The sequence below is a fragment of the Stegostoma tigrinum genome, chromosome 30 (assembly GCF_030684315.1).
Source record: "Stegostoma tigrinum isolate sSteTig4 chromosome 30, sSteTig4.hap1, whole genome shotgun sequence".
NCBI lineage: Eukaryota > Metazoa > Chordata > Chondrichthyes > Orectolobiformes > Stegostomatidae > Stegostoma > Stegostoma tigrinum.
In genome coordinates this window covers 43,418,864-43,437,755 of record NC_081383.1, presented here as the reverse complement: position 1 = coordinate 43,437,755, position 18,892 = coordinate 43,418,864, and the positions used below count along the sequence as shown (strand labels likewise).

General features: G+C 40.3%; 1 protein-coding gene across 5 annotated transcripts in view; it reads right to left on the bottom strand.

Moving 5' to 3' along the window:
• c30h19orf44 (chromosome 30 C19orf44 homolog) overlaps window positions 1-18,892 on the bottom strand; it is a 33,421-nt gene that overhangs the window by 2,437 nt on the left and 12,092 nt on the right. For 4 of the 5 annotated variants that reach the window (XM_048559509.2, XM_048559507.2, XM_048559510.2 and 1 more), the window contains 7 exons: window positions 17,227-17,335; window positions 15,333-16,061; window positions 11,560-11,770; window positions 10,305-10,387; window positions 8,065-8,629; window positions 4,673-4,768; window positions 2,509-2,675 (listed from right to left, as the gene is read on the bottom strand). In XM_048559509.2, coding sequence (XP_048415466.1) covers window positions 2,509-2,675; window positions 4,673-4,768; window positions 8,065-8,629; window positions 10,305-10,387; window positions 11,560-11,770; window positions 15,333-16,061; window positions 17,227-17,334 — 1,959 coding nt within the window. In that variant the 5' untranslated portion in view covers window position 17,335. Of the gene's footprint in view, window positions 1-2,508; window positions 2,676-2,790; window positions 3,053-4,672; window positions 4,769-8,064; window positions 8,630-10,304; window positions 10,388-11,559; window positions 11,771-15,332; window positions 16,062-17,226; window positions 17,336-18,892 lie in introns of those variants that run through there. The other variant, XR_007250306.2, reaches the window with a different exon arrangement.

Genomic DNA, 18,892 nt, shown 5'->3' with positions numbered 1-18,892 from the left:
CAACTTCCTTTTTCTTTGCTACCCTTTTTAAAAGCCACACCTCTTTGAAATCACCTCCCTAATAGCTCCTTTGTTTGACTTTGTAATTATATTTTGATTATTATTCTGAAGTGCTTTTTTGTTTAAAATGTTGGAAGAACCTGACAAATGAATGTCATTGTTCCAGATCCTGCAGTCAGTGCAAAGCACTGATTTTGTCTCTGGTCACAAAGGACACAAAAATCTAGGGATTCTTGTGATTTTCTTTTCCAGTTTAAATCTGGTACCAAGTCAAGGGTATGGAGCAACAGTAATAGAAACACAGCAGTTAAAAGTAGGGGTAGGCTGTTGAGCCTGCTCCACCATTCAATTTGATCACAGGTGATCCTCTATTTCATGTGCCATAAACCTGTTTCCTCTCCACACCCCCTTTTTCTGATGAAGGGTCTAGGCCCAAAACATCAGCTTTTGTGCTCCTAAGATGCTGCTTGGCCTGCTGTGTTCATCCAGCTCCACACTTTGTTATCTCCTCTCCACACCCCCGATGCCTTCACTATTTAAACAGTTAGCATTATCTTGGTTGATTATACTCAGTGACCTGACCACAACATTCTGCATTAGCAAATTCCACAGGATGACTAATGTTTCTTCATCCAGGTCCTAAATGGCCTACTGTACTACATATTCTGAGATTGTAACCTCTAGTTCTAGACTCCTCATTAAGGGAAACATTCTGTCTGCATCCATCTACTGCTGCTAGAATTTTATACATTTCAAACAGATCCCCTCTCATCCTGCTAAAGTCTAATAGATAGAGGCCCATTCAAAACAATCTCCCGCTATCCCCAGTATCCACCGAGTGAACCTTCACTGCACTCCCTCCAGGACAAGTATATCCTCTCTTGGATACGGGTAACAAAACTCCAGGTGGGGTCTTACCAAGATCTGCATAACCGCAGCAACACATCCCTACTTCTGAACTCAAATCCATTTTTGCAATGAAGGCTAATGTACCATTCGACTTCATAACTGATTGCTGCACTTGCCTGTTTATTTTCAAGGACTGTGTACAATAACATCCAGATCTCTTTTTCATCCATATGTACCATTATATCATCTTTTAAACAATACTCTGCCTTTCTGTTTTTCACACAGAATTGTAGTTCACACGCACCTGCCACATGTATGCCCATGCACTCAACTTTGTCTAGATTGCCCTAAAGCCTCCTTGTATCTGCTTTACAACTCTCAACCCCACCTAGGTTTGTATTATCAGCAAACCTGGAAACATTTCATTTGGCTTGTTCATCCAAATCATTTATATATAGTGTGAATAACTGAGGCCCAAGCACTAATTCCATACTGATTTTGTCTAATCCCATTAATGCTTTCCAAGTGTTATCACATGTTTTATTAATAGACTGCAGCAAATTCCCCACAACTAATGTTAAGGTGACTGGTCTGTAATCCTCTGTTCTTTTCCCCCTCTCTTTTTTATCACTGGGATTATACTTGTGATCTTCTAATCTGTAGGATCTACTCCAGAATTGATAGAATTTTGGAAGATGACCACCGATGTGTTCAATATTTCCAAGGCAACTTCCATCAGCATTCTAGGGTGCAGATTATCAGGCCTTAGGGATGTCAGCTTTTAACCCCATTAAGCTGTCTCGTGCCATTCCCCCACCCACCCCAAACTACTGATTTTCTCCAATTGCTTCCTCTCACATGACTCTGTGTTCCCAATGTTGCTGGGAGTTCTTCTTGTCCCCTTTTGTGAAGACAGAACCAAAATATGTATTCAGTATTTTTTGCTATTTCTTTGTTCCCATTTATAATTCCCTAATTTCAGATTGCATAGACTTACATGTGCCTTCTCTGATCATCTTCTCTTCATATATTTATATAAATAAATATTCAGAGGATGCTGAGGGGTTTAAAATTTTGAGGGGCCCTGATGGAGAAGGTAAGACCTGTTCTTCCAAGTGCACAGGTAAAGTATAAAGATGCCACAACTCAAAATGATTGTTAAAAGTATGGAGCAGAAGATGAGGAAAAATCTTTTGACTCAATGTGTTGCGAACGATGCAAATTTACTGTCTAGTTTGGTGATCAAGGCAGAAACCCCTAAATTGAAGCACCGTCAACTACAAGCCTATGGACCAGGTGGCTAGTTTTCTAAATTTTTGTTTTATTTTAATGTTGTGCAGATGACCTCTTTCTATGCCATAACTTTTCCATACTTCAATTTAATTCCCTATCAGTTGCAGGTTGGCGTGCCTCAACTGTGCACCTTCTGGGAATCAGACAGTATCTTCCTGCACATAAACAGACTCCAAACGTTGCTGTCAGTTTCAATGAAGTGGAACGCTGACACAATGTCACTGTCTACACTGCTGCACAGGGCTGGGTTTATCATCATGAAAGATGCTCTGTTTTTAAAAGCATGCAGGCAGCCAAGCAACACTGACGGGGAAGAGGGTTACCGTAAAGTTCTACAGTGCACGATGGAATTGACTGTTTAGTTACCTCTTTTGCTTCTTCCAAGGTTGTGTAATGGTAATTGTCCTGTTCTATTGAGGCCACAACAGACAAGTAGAGATGCCGACTGACTTGCACAAACTGGCGAATTAGACTGAGCTGCTGTTTCAGCATATCATTCAGAGCAAAGCTAGCAGGACTGTATGCAGTCAATGCTGTGGATTGGGAAAGAGGAGGAAGAAATTAGTAGCATACTGTACTGCAACGAGAAGATTGGCAATCATGACACTCACCTCAGTTGAGGCATTATTGCAGTTAATTTTATTATACTTTTTTCATAGAATTTTGTGCTTATTTGACACAAGATGGTAGGACTGAAGCATCCAATGTTCCTCTTCTTTGCCCCACCCCTATATCCAGTGGCAGGCTGGGGTCAGCAGTGCTTTGGATCTGATCAATGCAGAAATTTCATCACGTTGCTTTAATAAGACAGGCTGAAATTGTGAAACTCTGTTCCCAGCGCTAAGTCTTGCTTGAGTGCAGGAGTGCAGATCAGACGATCGGATTCCCCATTTGTAGTGCGATTGATTGACTAAAATCAAAGTACCAGTAATTAGCCATAGAGACCACTAACAGCTGCTCCTGATGAGTCAAGAGCAGAGCCTCAGAATTTCGGATTCATATCTCAAATTTAGCAATCATTCTGTAATTAATACACCATCCAATTTAATAGTTTAGTAAGATTGCTGATTATGCTGTGGCTGAGATATTAGGGAAGTTTCAGAGAATTTTCAATCATGTCATTTAATGACTCTTCAAGTATATGCTAACCAAATATTCAGAACCAAAAATCTAAACTATACACTTCCCATTATTGGTGTATGTAAGTCACATTTAATTAAGTTCTTTGATATGTTTACACAAAACCAGGTTTTGAAGAGTACAACTGCTTTTGTAGGGTCAGCTAATATCACTAAAAACAGTTATTATGCTTGGTTGTTTGAGGGATTACTATTGAATTCACCTACATAACATTAATTACTTCAGAAATACAGACAGTGTTGTTATGTAAAGCACTTTACGATAAGGGTCAGGAACTTTAAAACACAATTCCTTTGCTTTCTTTCTTGGATGCTCCAGCATCTGCAGTTCCCATTATCTCTGATACAATTATCTCCTTTGCTTTCTTTGACAGTCTTCGGCCTCTCATTATTTTCATTATTAAACAAAGTAAATGGTCCGAAGAGCTTTAAAGTGAGAATTCCTCCCCTAAATGCATTCCACATCAATCTGAAATGGTCCAAGACAGCTCACTACCACCTTCTCAAGAGCATCTATGGACAGGCTGTAAATGCTGGTCAGCAATCAATACCCACGTGCCATAAGTGAATAATAAAACAAAACCCCTAAACATCATAAGTAAGTAAATACAGGTTAAAATCTAGCCTTAGATAACAAGGAGCTGCCGATGCTGGAGAATCTGAGGTAACAAGATGTGGAGCTGCATGAACACAGCAGGCCAAGCAGCATCAAAGAAGCAGGAAAGCTGACGTTTCGGGCCTAGACCCTTCCGAAACGTCAGCCTTCCTGCTCCTATGATGCTTCCTAGCCTGCTGTGTTCATCCAGCTCCACACCTTGTTACCTCAGATTTTCCAGCATCTGCAGCTCCTACTAACTCTGCAAAAAATCTAGCCATATAGGAGTTGCTGTTCAAAATGGAATAAGACCAAAAGGCCATAAGTAGATTGCCATGTTTTTGAACTATGTCCAGAGTAGTCTGGTATGTATGTAATCCTAACCCTTATCCCAGCTTCAATATACTGGTTTTAAGTTAGCAACTTACTGAGTACAGGTTTAAAATTAATTCAATGTCTTGTGCAACATTAATTCCAATTGACATTAAAGTTAGCCAAGTCCTGTCCCTTAATTTTATATGAAAGCTTATACTAATTCATCTGAAAGCGCAAACTGAATGCTGGCATAACAATTTATTCCAACTCTAGTCCTCTCTGCTGGATTTCAGTACAGACACTGCTGCTTTCCTTCAGTTTCAATGTCCTTAGAGTCCAAACTAGAATTTATTGCACAATGTGCAGCAAATTCAAAAATTATATTTGTCTCAGCACTGCATTCTCATTCCAATAAGGGACGACTAGACACTGCACTTTAACAAAGTTTTCATAACGATGTTAATCAAATGCCAAAATTTACCTTCCATTGCATCAGGGCTAATAACATGACTAGCAATAGGGGTGGGATCCACATATGTTGCTCCAAGAGATGTTCCAAGGACTGCAACACCTTCCTCTGTGAAAAGAAATGGGAATGCTTATTGCTTTGTGTCACAGTCGATAATTTAACCAACACTTGCATTCAACACAAGCTATATGCGGTCATTGGTCTATTCTAAGCACAAGTAAATGTAGTTGTCAATAAACTACCTAAGTGCAATATAAAGGTCTGAAACAAGCACTTTAGAATCTCTACAATGCAGAAAAAGGCCATTCAGCCCATTGAATCTGCAATGACCCTCTGAAGAGCATCCCACCCTATCCTCATAACCCCACATTTACCACGGCTAATCCACCCAGCCTGCAGAACCCTGGTCACTATGGGGCAATGTAGCATGGCCAACCCACCTAACCTTTGGGCTATGGAGGAAACCATAGCACCCTGCGGAACCCATGCATTCACAGTGAGAGTGTGCAAACTCCACACAATCGTCCAAAGCTGGAATTGAACTCTGGGTTCCTGGAGCTGTGAGGCAGCAGTGCTAACCACTGTGCCACCATACTGCCCCCACTTGATCAACTCCCAACAAAATGAACCAAGGAGGTAAGAACTAAGGATAAGAAACAACTATTCTAGAATTCTGACCTAGTCTACAATGGTGGCTGCATTATTTCACCTGCTAAGTTGTTGCAGATTGTTATCCTGTTGGTGAAGTTCTTTAAAAATTTATGAATGGGCCTTAAAATTGGACACCGTGCTACGGGGGCTGTTTCTAGCACCTTCATGCACTCCTCCACCTCAATCCATTTGCAGTTGTTGGAAGACCAACCTGCCCGTTGTCTAATTCACAGCCATTCAGGGACCTCCTCTTGCAGTCACTGGAATTTTAGCTGCAGCAGCAGAGATGGATGCCAAACGTCCAATTGCACTGGTTTCACTGAACCGGCTGACGGTCAGTAGGGTTTTGGATGGACGGTGTCTCCCTTTAATGAACCTCTGTGCCCATTAAAGGCTCCATACTCTTCTGGCTATCTAGGGACTTCTCAGCAATTTTGATGAGATGAAAACTTAATTGGAAGGTTACAAACATATGAAACTGATGGTGGGAAAGTACTAGCTGGTGCAACGAGTCAGTCGCATCATCATGATGCAACTTTACATAATGACCTCAAATATTCTACACCCTTCAGAAGCCATGTGACCTCCATGGAGCTTCAACATATCAGCCTAAATGTGCGATCTAGAGGAAAGCCAAGGGAGGACAGAATAAAATCTTATTCTCTACTCCAGGTGATGTTTCTAAACCCAAGACTGGTTGGAGCCGCAAGTAACAAATTAGTAAACTACAGTGAGTAGAAAGTTTTTCGGCAGCCCAAAGCCAAATGGTAAAACACTTGTTCCATTATTAAGTATAAAAGTTACAACTTTGACTCCTGAAGTTTAGAACATAGAACATTACAGCACAGTACAGGCCCTTCGGCCCTCGATGTTGCGCCGATCTGTGAAACTAAACTGAAACCCATCTAACCTACATTATTCCATTATCATCCATATGTTTACCCAGTGACCATTTAAATGCCCTTAAACTTGGCGAGTTTACTACTGTTGCAGACAGGGCATTCCACGCCCTTACTACTCTCTGACAAAGAATCTACCTCCGACATCTGTCCTACGTCTATCACCCCTCAATTTAAAGCTATGACCCCTCGTGCTAGCCATCACCATCCGAGGAAAAAGGCTCTCACTGTCCACCCTATCTAATCCTCTCATCATCTTGTATGTCTCTATTAAGTCACCTCTTAACCTCCTTCTCTCTAACAAAAACAGCTTCAAGTCCCTCAGCTTTTCCTCACAAGACCATACCAGGCAACATCCTGTTAAATCTCCTCTGCACACTTTCCTATGCTTCCACATCCTTTCTATAATGCAGCAACCAGAACTGTACATAATACTCCCAAGTGCGGCCGCACCAGAGTTTTGTACAGCTGCAACATGACCTCAAGGCTCTGAAAATCAATCCCTCTACCAATAAAAACTAACACTGTACACCTTCTTAACAAACCTGTCAACCTGGAAGGCAACTTTCAGGAATCTATGTACATGGACACCAAGGTCTCTCTGCTCGTCCACGCTACCAAGAATTTTACCATTGCCCAGTACTCTGTATTCCTGTTATTCCTTCCAAAGTGAGTCACCTCACACTTTTCTGCATTAAACTCCATTTGCCACCTCTCAGCCCATCTCTGCAGTTTATCTATGTCCCTGTGTAAACTGCAACATCCTTCCGCACTATCCACAACTCCACTGACTTTACTGTCATCTGCAAATTTACTAACCACATCCTTCTACGCCCTCATCCAGGTCATTTATAAAAATGACAAACAACAGTGGCCCCAAAACAGATCCTTGCGGTACACCACTAGGAACTGAACTCCAGGATGAACATTTCCCATCAACCACCACCCTCTGTCTTCTTCCAACTAGCCAATTTTTGATCCAAGCCACTAAATCACCATCAATCCCATGACTCCACATTTTATGCAATAGCCAACTGTGGGGAACCTTATCAAACGCTTTACTAAAATCCATATATACCACATCAACCATTTTACCCTCATCCACCTGTTTGGTCACCTTCTCAAAGAACTCAATAAAGCTTGTGAGGCACGACCTACCCTTCACAAAACAGTATTGACTATCCCTAATCAAATTATTCTTTTCTAGAGGATTATTAATCCTATCTCTTATAATCCTTTCCAACACGTTACCCACAACCAAAGTAAGGCTCACTGGTCTGTAATTACCAGGAAGGTCCCTCCTCCCCTTCTTGAACAAGGGAGCAACATTTGCTATCCTCCAGTCTTCTGGCACTATTCCTGAAGATAATGTCAACATAAAGATCAAAGCCAAAGGCTCTGCAATCTCCTCCCTAGTGTCCCAGAGAATCCTAGGATACATCCCATCCTGCCCAGGGGACTTCTCCGTTTTCACACCTTCCAGAATTGCTAACACCTCCTCCTTGTGAACCTCAATCCTGTCTAATCTAATAGCCCGCATCTCGGTATTCTCCTCGACAACATTGTCTTTTTCTGTGTGAATACTGACAAAAAATATTCATTTAGCACCTCTCCTATCTCTTCAGACTTCACACACAATTTCCCACTACTGTCCTTGACTGGACCTAATCTTACTCTTACCATTCACAAGGCATGGACTGACTACTGGATGGGTCAGAGGCAGCTAATGCCCTAGCATCTTCAACAGACATCCTTGCCTGCCCAACTTCTTCAGTGAGTGAAAATGAGTAGGGAGGAATTACAGGGTGAGAGAGAATACATGTGCAAGTAAATATCAAAATTCACAAAATTGACCTTTGGACCATGTGTAGGCCATTCCAGACGGTTGAGTCTGTATCGCTGTATCTCTTACAGTCACTTTAGTCAATCCCGACACTTCCTTCTTTTCCAATGAATAGAGAGATTCAGAGCTTGCTGTGGACTTGGACTGATCTGGAGTTGGACTTGGAGTTGAGGATGTTGAATGGAAAGGGCTGTTATCAGAGTAATCTGTCTTTAAGTCCTCCTTAGATGACCTCTCAGCACATGATTCGCTCTGGTCTCTTTTTACTGAGGCACCTTCAGAATCCGAATTTTCAAAGTCCTCTGAGTATTCGGAACACAGAGTGCTCTCATCATCTGTTTTTAATTGCTCCTGCAGCTTCTCTGGAAAATGTTTTTCCTTCCTTGATAAATGTTCAGTGATTTCACTTCCAGCACTTTCTGTCATTATATCACTTTCAAGGTCACTTGCATCTTTCTCTCTTGACAGTGTGCTAGGTTGAGTATCTGGACTGGCTGGCTCATCTGCCATATGTAGCCTGGTGGTGCAAAAAGTCGATTGTATGGTCTGATCATCAGAAAGCTGGTTCTCTTCATTCTTAGAAAAAAAAACAGTAATCAATTGACTGAACCTTTGGAAAACATTGAGTAACACCAAGCACAAGTAAATAACAAGTAATATAAAAAGACACATTGCTCCACTTTATCAGTCCCTTCCTTCATTTAATAAATATATTCTATCTTATTAAAAACTTGATGGCAAAGTCCAGTGAGCCATGCAGATCAAACAATTAAAACAGAAGTTGCTGGAAAAGCTCAGCAGGTCTGGCAGCATCTGTGAAGAAACAAAATCAGAGTTAACATTTCGGGTCTAGTGACCCTTCCTCAGAACTCAGAGCCCTCCAGTTCTGAGGAAGGGTCACCAGACCCTAAACGTTAACTCTGATTTTGTTTCTTCACAGATGCTGCCAGACCTGCTGAGCTTTTCCAGCAACCAATTTTTTTTCCCTGATTTACAGTATTCACAGCTCTTTCAGTTTTTAGATCAAAGAGTTATTGGTTGTGATTATCAACTTGTGTTGTTAGCTGATCTCCATTAGGGAACATTGTAACTAAGTCACCCTGGATTAGAAAAGAGGAGTTTGGGGGAAATTAAAACAAATAATCAGCCAGACCTCCAGTAGTGATTTTTGTCCTAAGTACAGAACATTTGATTGACATGAGCAGCCTGTCATACAAACAAAACACACAATAGAATACAGTGCAGTGTAGTTACAGTTCCTTCACTGTCATGGGGTCAAACTTCAGGACCTCCCTCCCCAACAACACTGTGGGTGTAATCCATGCTACATGGAACTCCATTCATTCACAAAAGCAGCTCATCATCACCTTAAGAGCAATTAGGGATGAGCACAAATAATTGCCCAACCAGTAATCCCAACATCCGATTAAAGAATACGTAAACTAAGTTACATTGGTATCTGATTGGTTAAGATTTTCAGATGCTCACCGGGTATTTCTCCAGTGCAATGTTCTCGAGTGTAGTGCCAAGCTAACAGTCCATATCAACTGAAATATGATTTTATTTAGTAATGTAGTGTTGCCCACAACAGAACTGATTGTCTTTTGTTGCACCAATAAGCTCTCCTTGATTTTTGATAGTAGAAAAATAAACGCTATCAGACTTAGGTTTAGGTCGTAAACTGCTAACCTGGTTTATATTAAAAGTAATAGCAGTAAATACCAATGTAACAAATTTAATTACATTCAACTAGTAGCTCCTCAGTTCTGAAAACATTTCTTCAGCGTATTTAATATTACTAAACATTGACCAGAGTTGCTAGAACAAAACTGACATGGAAGATTCAGTTTACCCCCATGTGCCTTTTACATATTTGTTTTCATGCCAATGGAGCAGAAAAATTACTGAACTTCCATAATACTGGCAGAGAGGTTCTGAGCCTAAAAAGGAGTAGTCAATCAATCACACTCCTGAGATAGCTGACAGGTTAAACATACTGCAAGACTATTGGAGCAAGGGAGTGGTACCTCCTTCAAGGACTGAATGGTCTCTTTCTATGCTGTGCCATTCTATGAATATACATAACAGTACATGTCAGTCCACTTCACTACAATCAACATTTATTTACCCCCTCCTTATACCCTCTCTAACTGAAGCAATCAGTTTATAGGGGCCAACGTTACACTAGATAGCTAGCAAGACAAAATGGCAAATTTAACCTGAACAACCATATCTTGGACAACCAGGTTACCTTCAGAGTTGGTGCTTCTTTTTTCATCTTTTGTTCTACAGTTGGCACCAAATCTTCCAAAGTCAAGATATTTAGCCTGAAGTCTGAATCAGAAAGGAAGCTACATTAGAAAGTGAGATGGATTCCAATTATAACAGTACAATTTGGTCATAAATCTCCACATAAGAGCTGCAACTGAAATACTACTTCCAATTTAATTGCTAATCAAAAAACTGTTGCAATGGAGTGCACATCTTGTTCAGAACTGATCCCATTAGGATGGGGAGAGCTGACTGTTGCTCATTGTCCTTTAATAGTACTGTACAAAATGTCAGTTTCAAGGCCACAACTAAACAGAACTTCCTATTTGTAATTTTGTATTAATTGACAGATATGGCCTGGGCTAAAGTATAACCACAGAAGTCCAAGCAGCATCTCAGGAGCACAAAAGCACAAAAGCTTTTGTGCTCCTGAGATGCTGCTTGGCCTGCTGTGTTCATCCAGCTCCACACTTTGTTATCTTGGATTCTCCAGCATCTGCAGTTCCCATTATCTCTAACCACAGAAGTGTTTCTACCAGCTTAGTAAATGTACCGTACAGGGTAATAGGAAATCATAGAAACCAAGAGCACACAGGTTAATTATGGACAGTACTGGTTTGTTGATGTAAGACGACTAGGTGGGGTACACGAGACCATTGATAACCTTGGGCACAAAGAGAAAATCTGACTTAGGACTCAGGGTTCCTGCTCTCTTTTATTATCTCCATATGCATTGATGGCATTGGACATGATTGGATTCAGCTCTGATTCACCCTATAGATCAAGTATCTTCTCAAAATACACTGTCTATTAACAAGAAAGTGATGTTAACAAAGCTTTTGTTCCCAAATTACTAGTTATTTCACATGGAGGAGACAAGCTTATCAAAATCTAGTTTGACTTTGTCTCTTGGTAATTTTTTTGAAAAAGAAAGACAATACCGAGTCATTCTATGTTCAAGGACCACAGTTTCAAATCAACTTGAAAGGGCGTCTCTTTCAGGATTCTTTAATCCAGCTCCTGTGGCCTAATGGTAAAGCCTTGCCTCGGGGCTGAATGCACCGTGACATGCAGGTTAGTCACAACATGTCTGAACAGGTTAATTAATTATGATACAATGTGTCCAAAGGCCTCTTTCAATGCTGTAAAACTCCAAGTTATCTATCAAACCATGTGTTCATCACCAATTCAAAATCAAACAAGATGCCTAATTTTAGAAACAACAAGATACTGACCATTAGAGGATTCACTGTCAAGATTTTTCAGATCATCAGCAACGGAGGGCTCAGTGAAGAGCTCATCCAGAGATTTAATCTCACTTTGTTCAGATGGGGAAAATGGACGCCGTTTTACAAACTTCATCCGTGGAGACTGACTCAGAGGGGTGCCCACACTGGGTGGTGAGGGCATTCTCAAAGGGCTCCTCTGGTGGTTTCTCATGATAGACTATAAGCAAAGCAAAAGGCAAGTCAATGAATGTCATGGGGTAAAACATGTCAGCAAGTATAGCCAATATTTATAAATTTACACCAATAGATTAATAAACAAATGTTACACCTAGACCAAGGATTAACATATAGAACAGGATAGGTTTCAACTTATTGAAGTTAGATGCTCCAAGTAAGTGATCTATACACTTTCTTAGTTACAAATGGTGCTCTGCACCCAATAACTAGGAAGTTGTATTTTAAACCTTGCACATGAAGCAAGTAACAGTTTTCTCAAGTTCAGAGTCCAAAACTAGACGGCACAGGTTTAAGGTGAGAGAGAAAAGTTTTAAAAGGCATCTAAGTGGCAATTTTTTTATGCAGAGTGTGGTGCATATATGGAATGAACTGCCAGAGGAGGTGGAGGAGGCTGGTATAATTACAACATTTAAAAAGGGATTGGATGGGTATATGAGTAGGAAGGGTTTAGAGGGATATGGGCCAAATTCTAGCAAATGGGACTGGACTTGATTGAGGATGTCTGTTTGGCATGGACGAGTTGGACCAAAGGGTCTGTTTTCGTGCTGTATGTCTCTATGAATCTAATCCTTCAGTTGCGAGTGTATTTTGCAGCTACTGATAGAGAATTCTCTTACAAAGCCACTACTGGGACAGAGTTGACACCATTTTCTTGACACAACTAGACGATTTGGAGTCGGCCATAGTAAGTACAATCTCAAATTTTGCCAATAACTGCTTCACAAACAGTAAGGATGAGTCTGTGAAAAAATTCAGGCATTCATAGCATGAGTAGGCAAGTGGCAAATGTAACTTAATGTAGTTGAGTGTGAACACGTAGGTTGAGAGAGATCCTAAAGTTAATTTCCTTAAGGTTCAAATACAGTTGAATAAAAGTTATAAAGAAGACAGTGTTTTGCGTTTTATGAATAGGGGTTTATAGTACAATAAAAAAAAGGTTTGTACAAAATATTAATGAGGTCACTGTACTGTAGAGAAGATTTTAAAACAATGGGAAGGTCCAGTGAGGATTAATCACAACTCCATTAAGACAACGAGGAGCCACTGATATAAGAAAAAAAAACAGGAAAATAATAACTAGGACACGGAAGGTTAAGAGTAGATTTTTACATTGAAGATTTTGATAGACTGATTAGGAAAATACATTCATCTGTTTGGGAAGCCTATGATGAAAATCAAATTGAGTGAGGTAGGATGTTCAGGGAATGAACCTTATAACCATTGATGTAACCACTACAATGTTTAAGGTAAAATTTTGTAAATAAGGAGATACATCAAATGTAATGATATGAATGTGCTTTAAAACTGTGCTGTTTTATCGGTGATTGACCATACAGTGTAGTCAATGTCTTTTTGGTGGAAAAGATTCAATTGTGTAATTGGAGGAAGTATTAACAAGAAACTACCAATTTATGATACAATTACTACATTGTCTCCACGCTACTCCCCCACCCGCATGGCACTAGCCACAAGAAGCTTCAAAGCATGAAATAAGAACAGTAATAATCAAAACAGGCAGTTGCTGCTCTAGGACGGTGAAGTCTACCAGCTAATGGACCAATTTCACATCCTCTCACAGGATCTCTGCTATAATGCCCAGACAAGACACTCATTTCTGAACCAACTTGTTGACTGAAAATCCAGGCATTTCTGTACCCTGGTGCAATTACAAACTTCACAAATTGTATCTGACTGGAGAATCTCTGTGGAAATCCACCAAGATTGGTGCATGATGTAACACTTGAACCTGGTCTTAATAGATCCTACTGCATTCGGTTCTCTTGAGTACAAAACGTGAGCACCAATACACTGCTAAGCCATGTGTGGGAATGGTCAACCAGCATCCCAGAAGATACCTTGTAGGCCTTATTCCTAATTAAGTCACACACTTGAATCGAAAAGCTGGCTATGCTTTACAATAACCTTTGATAAGCACCCCACCGTAACCTTTCACTTCCCTTCCTCTTGTGTAATCCAATATGAATTCCATTGGCCCACATACACAGTTTAGTGTATTCTGACAAATTGACTTCTTGGGTAAACCCACTAGTTAGCCTGCCTAACTACACATTTATAAATTCTGCAGTAATCTGCAAAGCAGCATTTATTTTGTATTCTAAGAAAAGGACTTGAATTTTTGCACCACAAAATAAAGATAAAATTATCTGAAATTAAGGCAAAATCTTTTGTTGCACTTTCCCTTTAAATTGCTTTCAATTGCAGTTCATTAACAATTCCTGTAAACTTCTGCATTTAAAATTCTGCTGGCCATATCCTCATATACATAAGCCCTGTTAAACTATCAATTTTCATAGAATTTTTCATAGAATCCCTACAGTGTGGAAACCGGTCCTTTGGCCCAACAAGTCCACACCGAACCTCAAAGCATCCCATCCAGACCCATCCCTTAATAACCCACCTCACCTACACATCCCTGAACACTATGGGCAAGTTAGTATGGCCAATCCACCTAGCCTGTGCATCTTTGGACTGTGGGAAGAAACCAGAGCGCCCAGAGGAAACCCACATAGACATGAGGAGAATGTGCAAACTCTACACAGACAGTAGCCCAAGGTTGGAATCGAACCCAGGTCATCAGGGCTAACCACTGAGCCACCATGCTGCCACTTCTGTGCTTGCTGATCTGATTTGGATCCTGTTTTAAACATAGCTTGACTTCTCTAACTTCTCAACCTTCCTCTTCTCCCTCTAACCTCCTCCAACATTAAACCCTCAGGATTGCCTCTTCTGGACTAAAGCGTGCAGTTGTGATCACCCTGTTATAGAAAGCTATTATTAAATTGAAGAGGGTTCAGAAAAAAATTTACTAGAATGTTGCCAGGAATAGTATATTTGAGTTATAAAAAAATGCTGGATAGGCTGGGGCTTTTTCACTACAGCAAAGGAGGTTCAGGGGTGGCCTTACAGAGGTTTATAAAGTCATAAGAAGCATAGTTAAAGTGAATAGCAAGGGTCTTTTCCCTGGGATGGGGGCTTCAAAATTATGGGACATATTTTTAAGGTGAAAGGAGAAAGTTTTAAAAAGGACATGAGGGCCAACTTTCTTACACAGAAAGTGCTCATGTGTGGAATGAACTGCCAGAGGAAGTGGTGGATACAGGTACAGTTACAATATTTAAACTACAGTATTGGATAAGCACTGAATAGAAAAGGTTTGGAGGGATATGTGCCAAGTGGAGGCAAGCGAGACTAGTTTGAGAACATGGTTGGTGTGCACTAATTGGACCTTTCCTCCAATTCTGACCTCTCGTTCACCTAACCTTCTTTGTTCCGACCATGCCTTCAGTCACATCAGCTCCACTGTCTGAAATATCCACCCTTGGGATCTCTGCTCTCTCTCCATTTTTTGAGACTTAACATTTTGATGATGCTTTTTGTCACTTGTCTTAAGCATCAATTTATGTGGTTCACTACTAAACGCTGTCTGACAATGCTCTTGTAAAGCAACTTGGAATGTTTAACTATATTAACGAAGTAATGTAAATGAAAGCTGACGAAGTACTAGTGTGTATATATATTACCTGGTTATGTAATTTGGAACCATGTTGTGCAGTCTTGTGTGATTGTTTTGTAAGTTCACTTTCATCAGTAAGTTTAAAGGAGCCTCCTAGCATTTTTACTTCCTCCTCATCACTGTTGACCATAACCACTTTGCCTGGAGATCTAGGATGTCCATTCTGCTGGTTTTTCTTTGAAGATCCAATTTCTTTCTTCAGATCCCTGACATTGGTCTCCTGCTTTGTTGCAGTATTTGCTGTTCTCTTCAAGAACCTGCTCCCTTTTCCACTTAACTCACTGCTTGACTTGGGTGAAATCTGCTTTTCATCAGAACTGCACAAATACTCATCAGAATCGATCGTGTGTGCATTCAGTCTTCTGTTCATGATTCTGCTTTCTATTTGTGCCAGTCTGGCAAGTGCAGCACTGGAGGATCTGCTCAACACAGAGGCAGTACTCGGTTTTCTTGTGTTCATCTCATTAGCTTTCTTCAACACGCTCTTGCTCATTGTAGGACTTTGTGATACTGCTAGTTTGTTTGGTTTCTTCAAAAATCGACTGCCTGTCAATGTCAGCTCCCTGATGCCTTCTACTGGCATTACAGTGGCTGCAGTTTTTGAATATTGATTCTCCTTCCATTCTTTGTCTACAGTATCCTCTGTTGAAAAATCACTCAAGTCACTAATTTCATGCAAGTTGAATGGATTAACTCTCAGGGTATTGTTTTTCTTATACAGTGCGCTCATATATTCCTGCAAATAAGAGTAAAAATTTAGAAAAGGAATTCTACTTTTGTTTCAAGGAGAAAGTGGAGGTTTAGTGGTAGAAGAGATATGGTCAATACTTGTAATTCCCAATCTGAAATGAGCCACAAGAATAGGCTTTGAGATTAAGTCAGGCACTTAATCATAAGGGGGAAACAGCAAAATCATAATGGGGGAGCAGAGTATTCTGCATATTCAAGGTATAATTGATTTCACACTTAAACACTTTGGCTCTGAACAGTCCACTTCTTAGATAAAAGGGAGTTGTGATCAAAGATAATTAATTAGTAATGCTATCAAGATTCAAGGCTAATGTGTGTCATGTTTCTATGGTGAAAGACAGCAAAGTAAGCTATTTTGAGATCAGGTTAGAGTCTTTCTTACAAAGCAATGGGTATATCACAGATTGACAGCAGGTTGTTTCACAAAGTTTACAACCATCTGAGAGACAGAGAACAGCTAATAGAGGTTACCAGTTCTGCACAAGAAGCAGAGAAAATGCTGACTGAGTTGTTCACTAAACAGGTGGGAGTGTTTTTTTCCTCAGACTGAAAAATCAAAAGGGAATTTGGATAAGGCAGGCAGATTCAGCTATAGGTAAAGAATCTGCAGTGGAACCCTCGCAGTGAAATACAGTTTAGAAATCAGCAGTTACCAGGCTGGGAAGGTAAAAATGAAGTAAGCCATCAGTAACTATGAATAATACTAAAGATGTTCCGAGAAGGTGACATGACCAGTTCAGATGCAATGTAATATATAACTACAGACAGAGTGAGAGAGACAGATTTTTGATTATGACTAAAGTTAAATAAGAAATATCTTTTGTATTTTAACATTATCACAAAAAAGTGTCATAATAGTATCATTTAGTTACTTGTTACAGTAAAAGTTTTCACACCTGAAATTTTGACATGTTATTCTTTCAGTTACTAACCAGAAGCTTGAATTTTATCGAAAGGTCATCAGGTTCTCTGGAGATAGTTATATGAGACACACATTGTCAAAGGGTTGGGAACAGAAGAATAGATACAGGAGGGAAAAATAAAGGCATAAAGTGAAACAGTTCCCAGCAACCCAGCAGCCTGATAAGGATAAGGATCAGCTCCATAAGTTATCAAAGGATGCCTTTTGAAGGCAAATTTTTAAAAATTACCCGCAGTTCGTCCCCAGAATCTTCGAAGATTCCTGATATTCTCTGTCCAGAGAGCTGAGCCTGGGCTCTTGCCAGAGCAGAACTCCCCAGTCCACTTCTCCTGAACATCCTTATATAGGCAAACACAAAGTCAAGAAAGAGGAGTCACAAAGCAGCATCCTTCTAGTGATAAATAAAATGCATTTGTTAAAAGCAGAATGTCCCTCCATTCAAAACAGCCCTAGTGTATTAGTTTACTTAGTAGGACAGCTCGCAAACTACTGGTTAGCAACCTACCCTTCAATTAAGTGATTTATCAGGATTCAACTAAAATACAAAGGAAAGGAGTTCCTCAATGTTTCCTGGTAAGCATACCTTATCTAGGCTTAACTGGACCTGCAAGGAGAACGTGATTTTAAGGTCAGCAACATTGATCTTTGTACCATAACCTCCACTGGAAGTTGTCAAGCTGTTGCTGCACAGAGGTTTGAAGTGTTGCAAAACTTTTCTGTGGTCATAACTAGTTCTGAATACAGTACAATATGTACTGTGAAGATACCCACATAGGAACTAATGATGGTTTGGCAGGGAATCTACCCTGAGGAACTCCTGGAATTCTGCAGCTGAGATTATTGGCCTCCAACCACAACACTTTTCTTTGTGCTAGTTATGACTTCACCCAGTGGACAGCTTGCCCCCTTACTCTGTTGACTTCAATTTAGCCAAGTCTCCTTGGTGGCAGATTTGGTTAAATGCTGCCTCTTGTCAAGGGAAATTACCCTTACCTCACTCCTAAAATTCAGCTCAATGTTTGGACCAAGGCATTAATCATGTTGGGAGATGAGTGATTTCAGCAGAATCCAAATTGAAGGTCAATTAGTAGGTTATGCTAAGTAAGTGATGTTTGATAGCATTATCATTGACATTATCGATCACTTTTTTGATGATCAAAAATAAGCTTACGAGACAGTAATTGGTCAGACTGGGTGTGTCCTGTTTGTTCATGCAAAGGATATACCCAGGCAATTCTCTTCATTGTCTGACAGATGCCAGTGTTACAGTTGTACTTAAACAGAGCTAGTTGTGGAGCACAACTCTTCAGTCTTATTGTCAGGATACTTTCAGGACCCAGGGAGGCAATGGCCTTGTGGCATTATTGCCGGGCTGTTATCCAGAGACCCAGACAATATTCTGGGGATGCAGGTTGGAATCCCACCATGGCCAATGGTGGAATTTGAATTCAACAAAAAAAGTCATCTGGAATTAAGAGTCTAATTAGACCATGAATCCATTGTCAATTGTTGGAAAAACCCATCCAGTTCACTTGGGTCTTTTAGGGAAGGAAACTGCCATCCTAACTGGACAATCCTACACGTGAGTCCAGACCCACAGAAACCTTGTTGACTCTTAATTGCTCTCCGGCAATTAGGGATGGGCAATAAATGCTGGCCTAGCCAGCGACACCCTCATTCAATGAATGAATTTAAAAAACTCACTGCTACACCAGTGCCTTAAGTTGTTTCTAACTGGCCTTTCTGATATAGGAGACTGGCATAGATCATCCACTTGATTCTTCTGGCTGAAGATGGTTGAAATGTTTCAGCCTTCTATTTTTTTTTCCAACTGACATGTTGGGCTACCTCAGCATTGAGGATGAGATGTCTGAGAAGCCTCATCCTCCGATTTT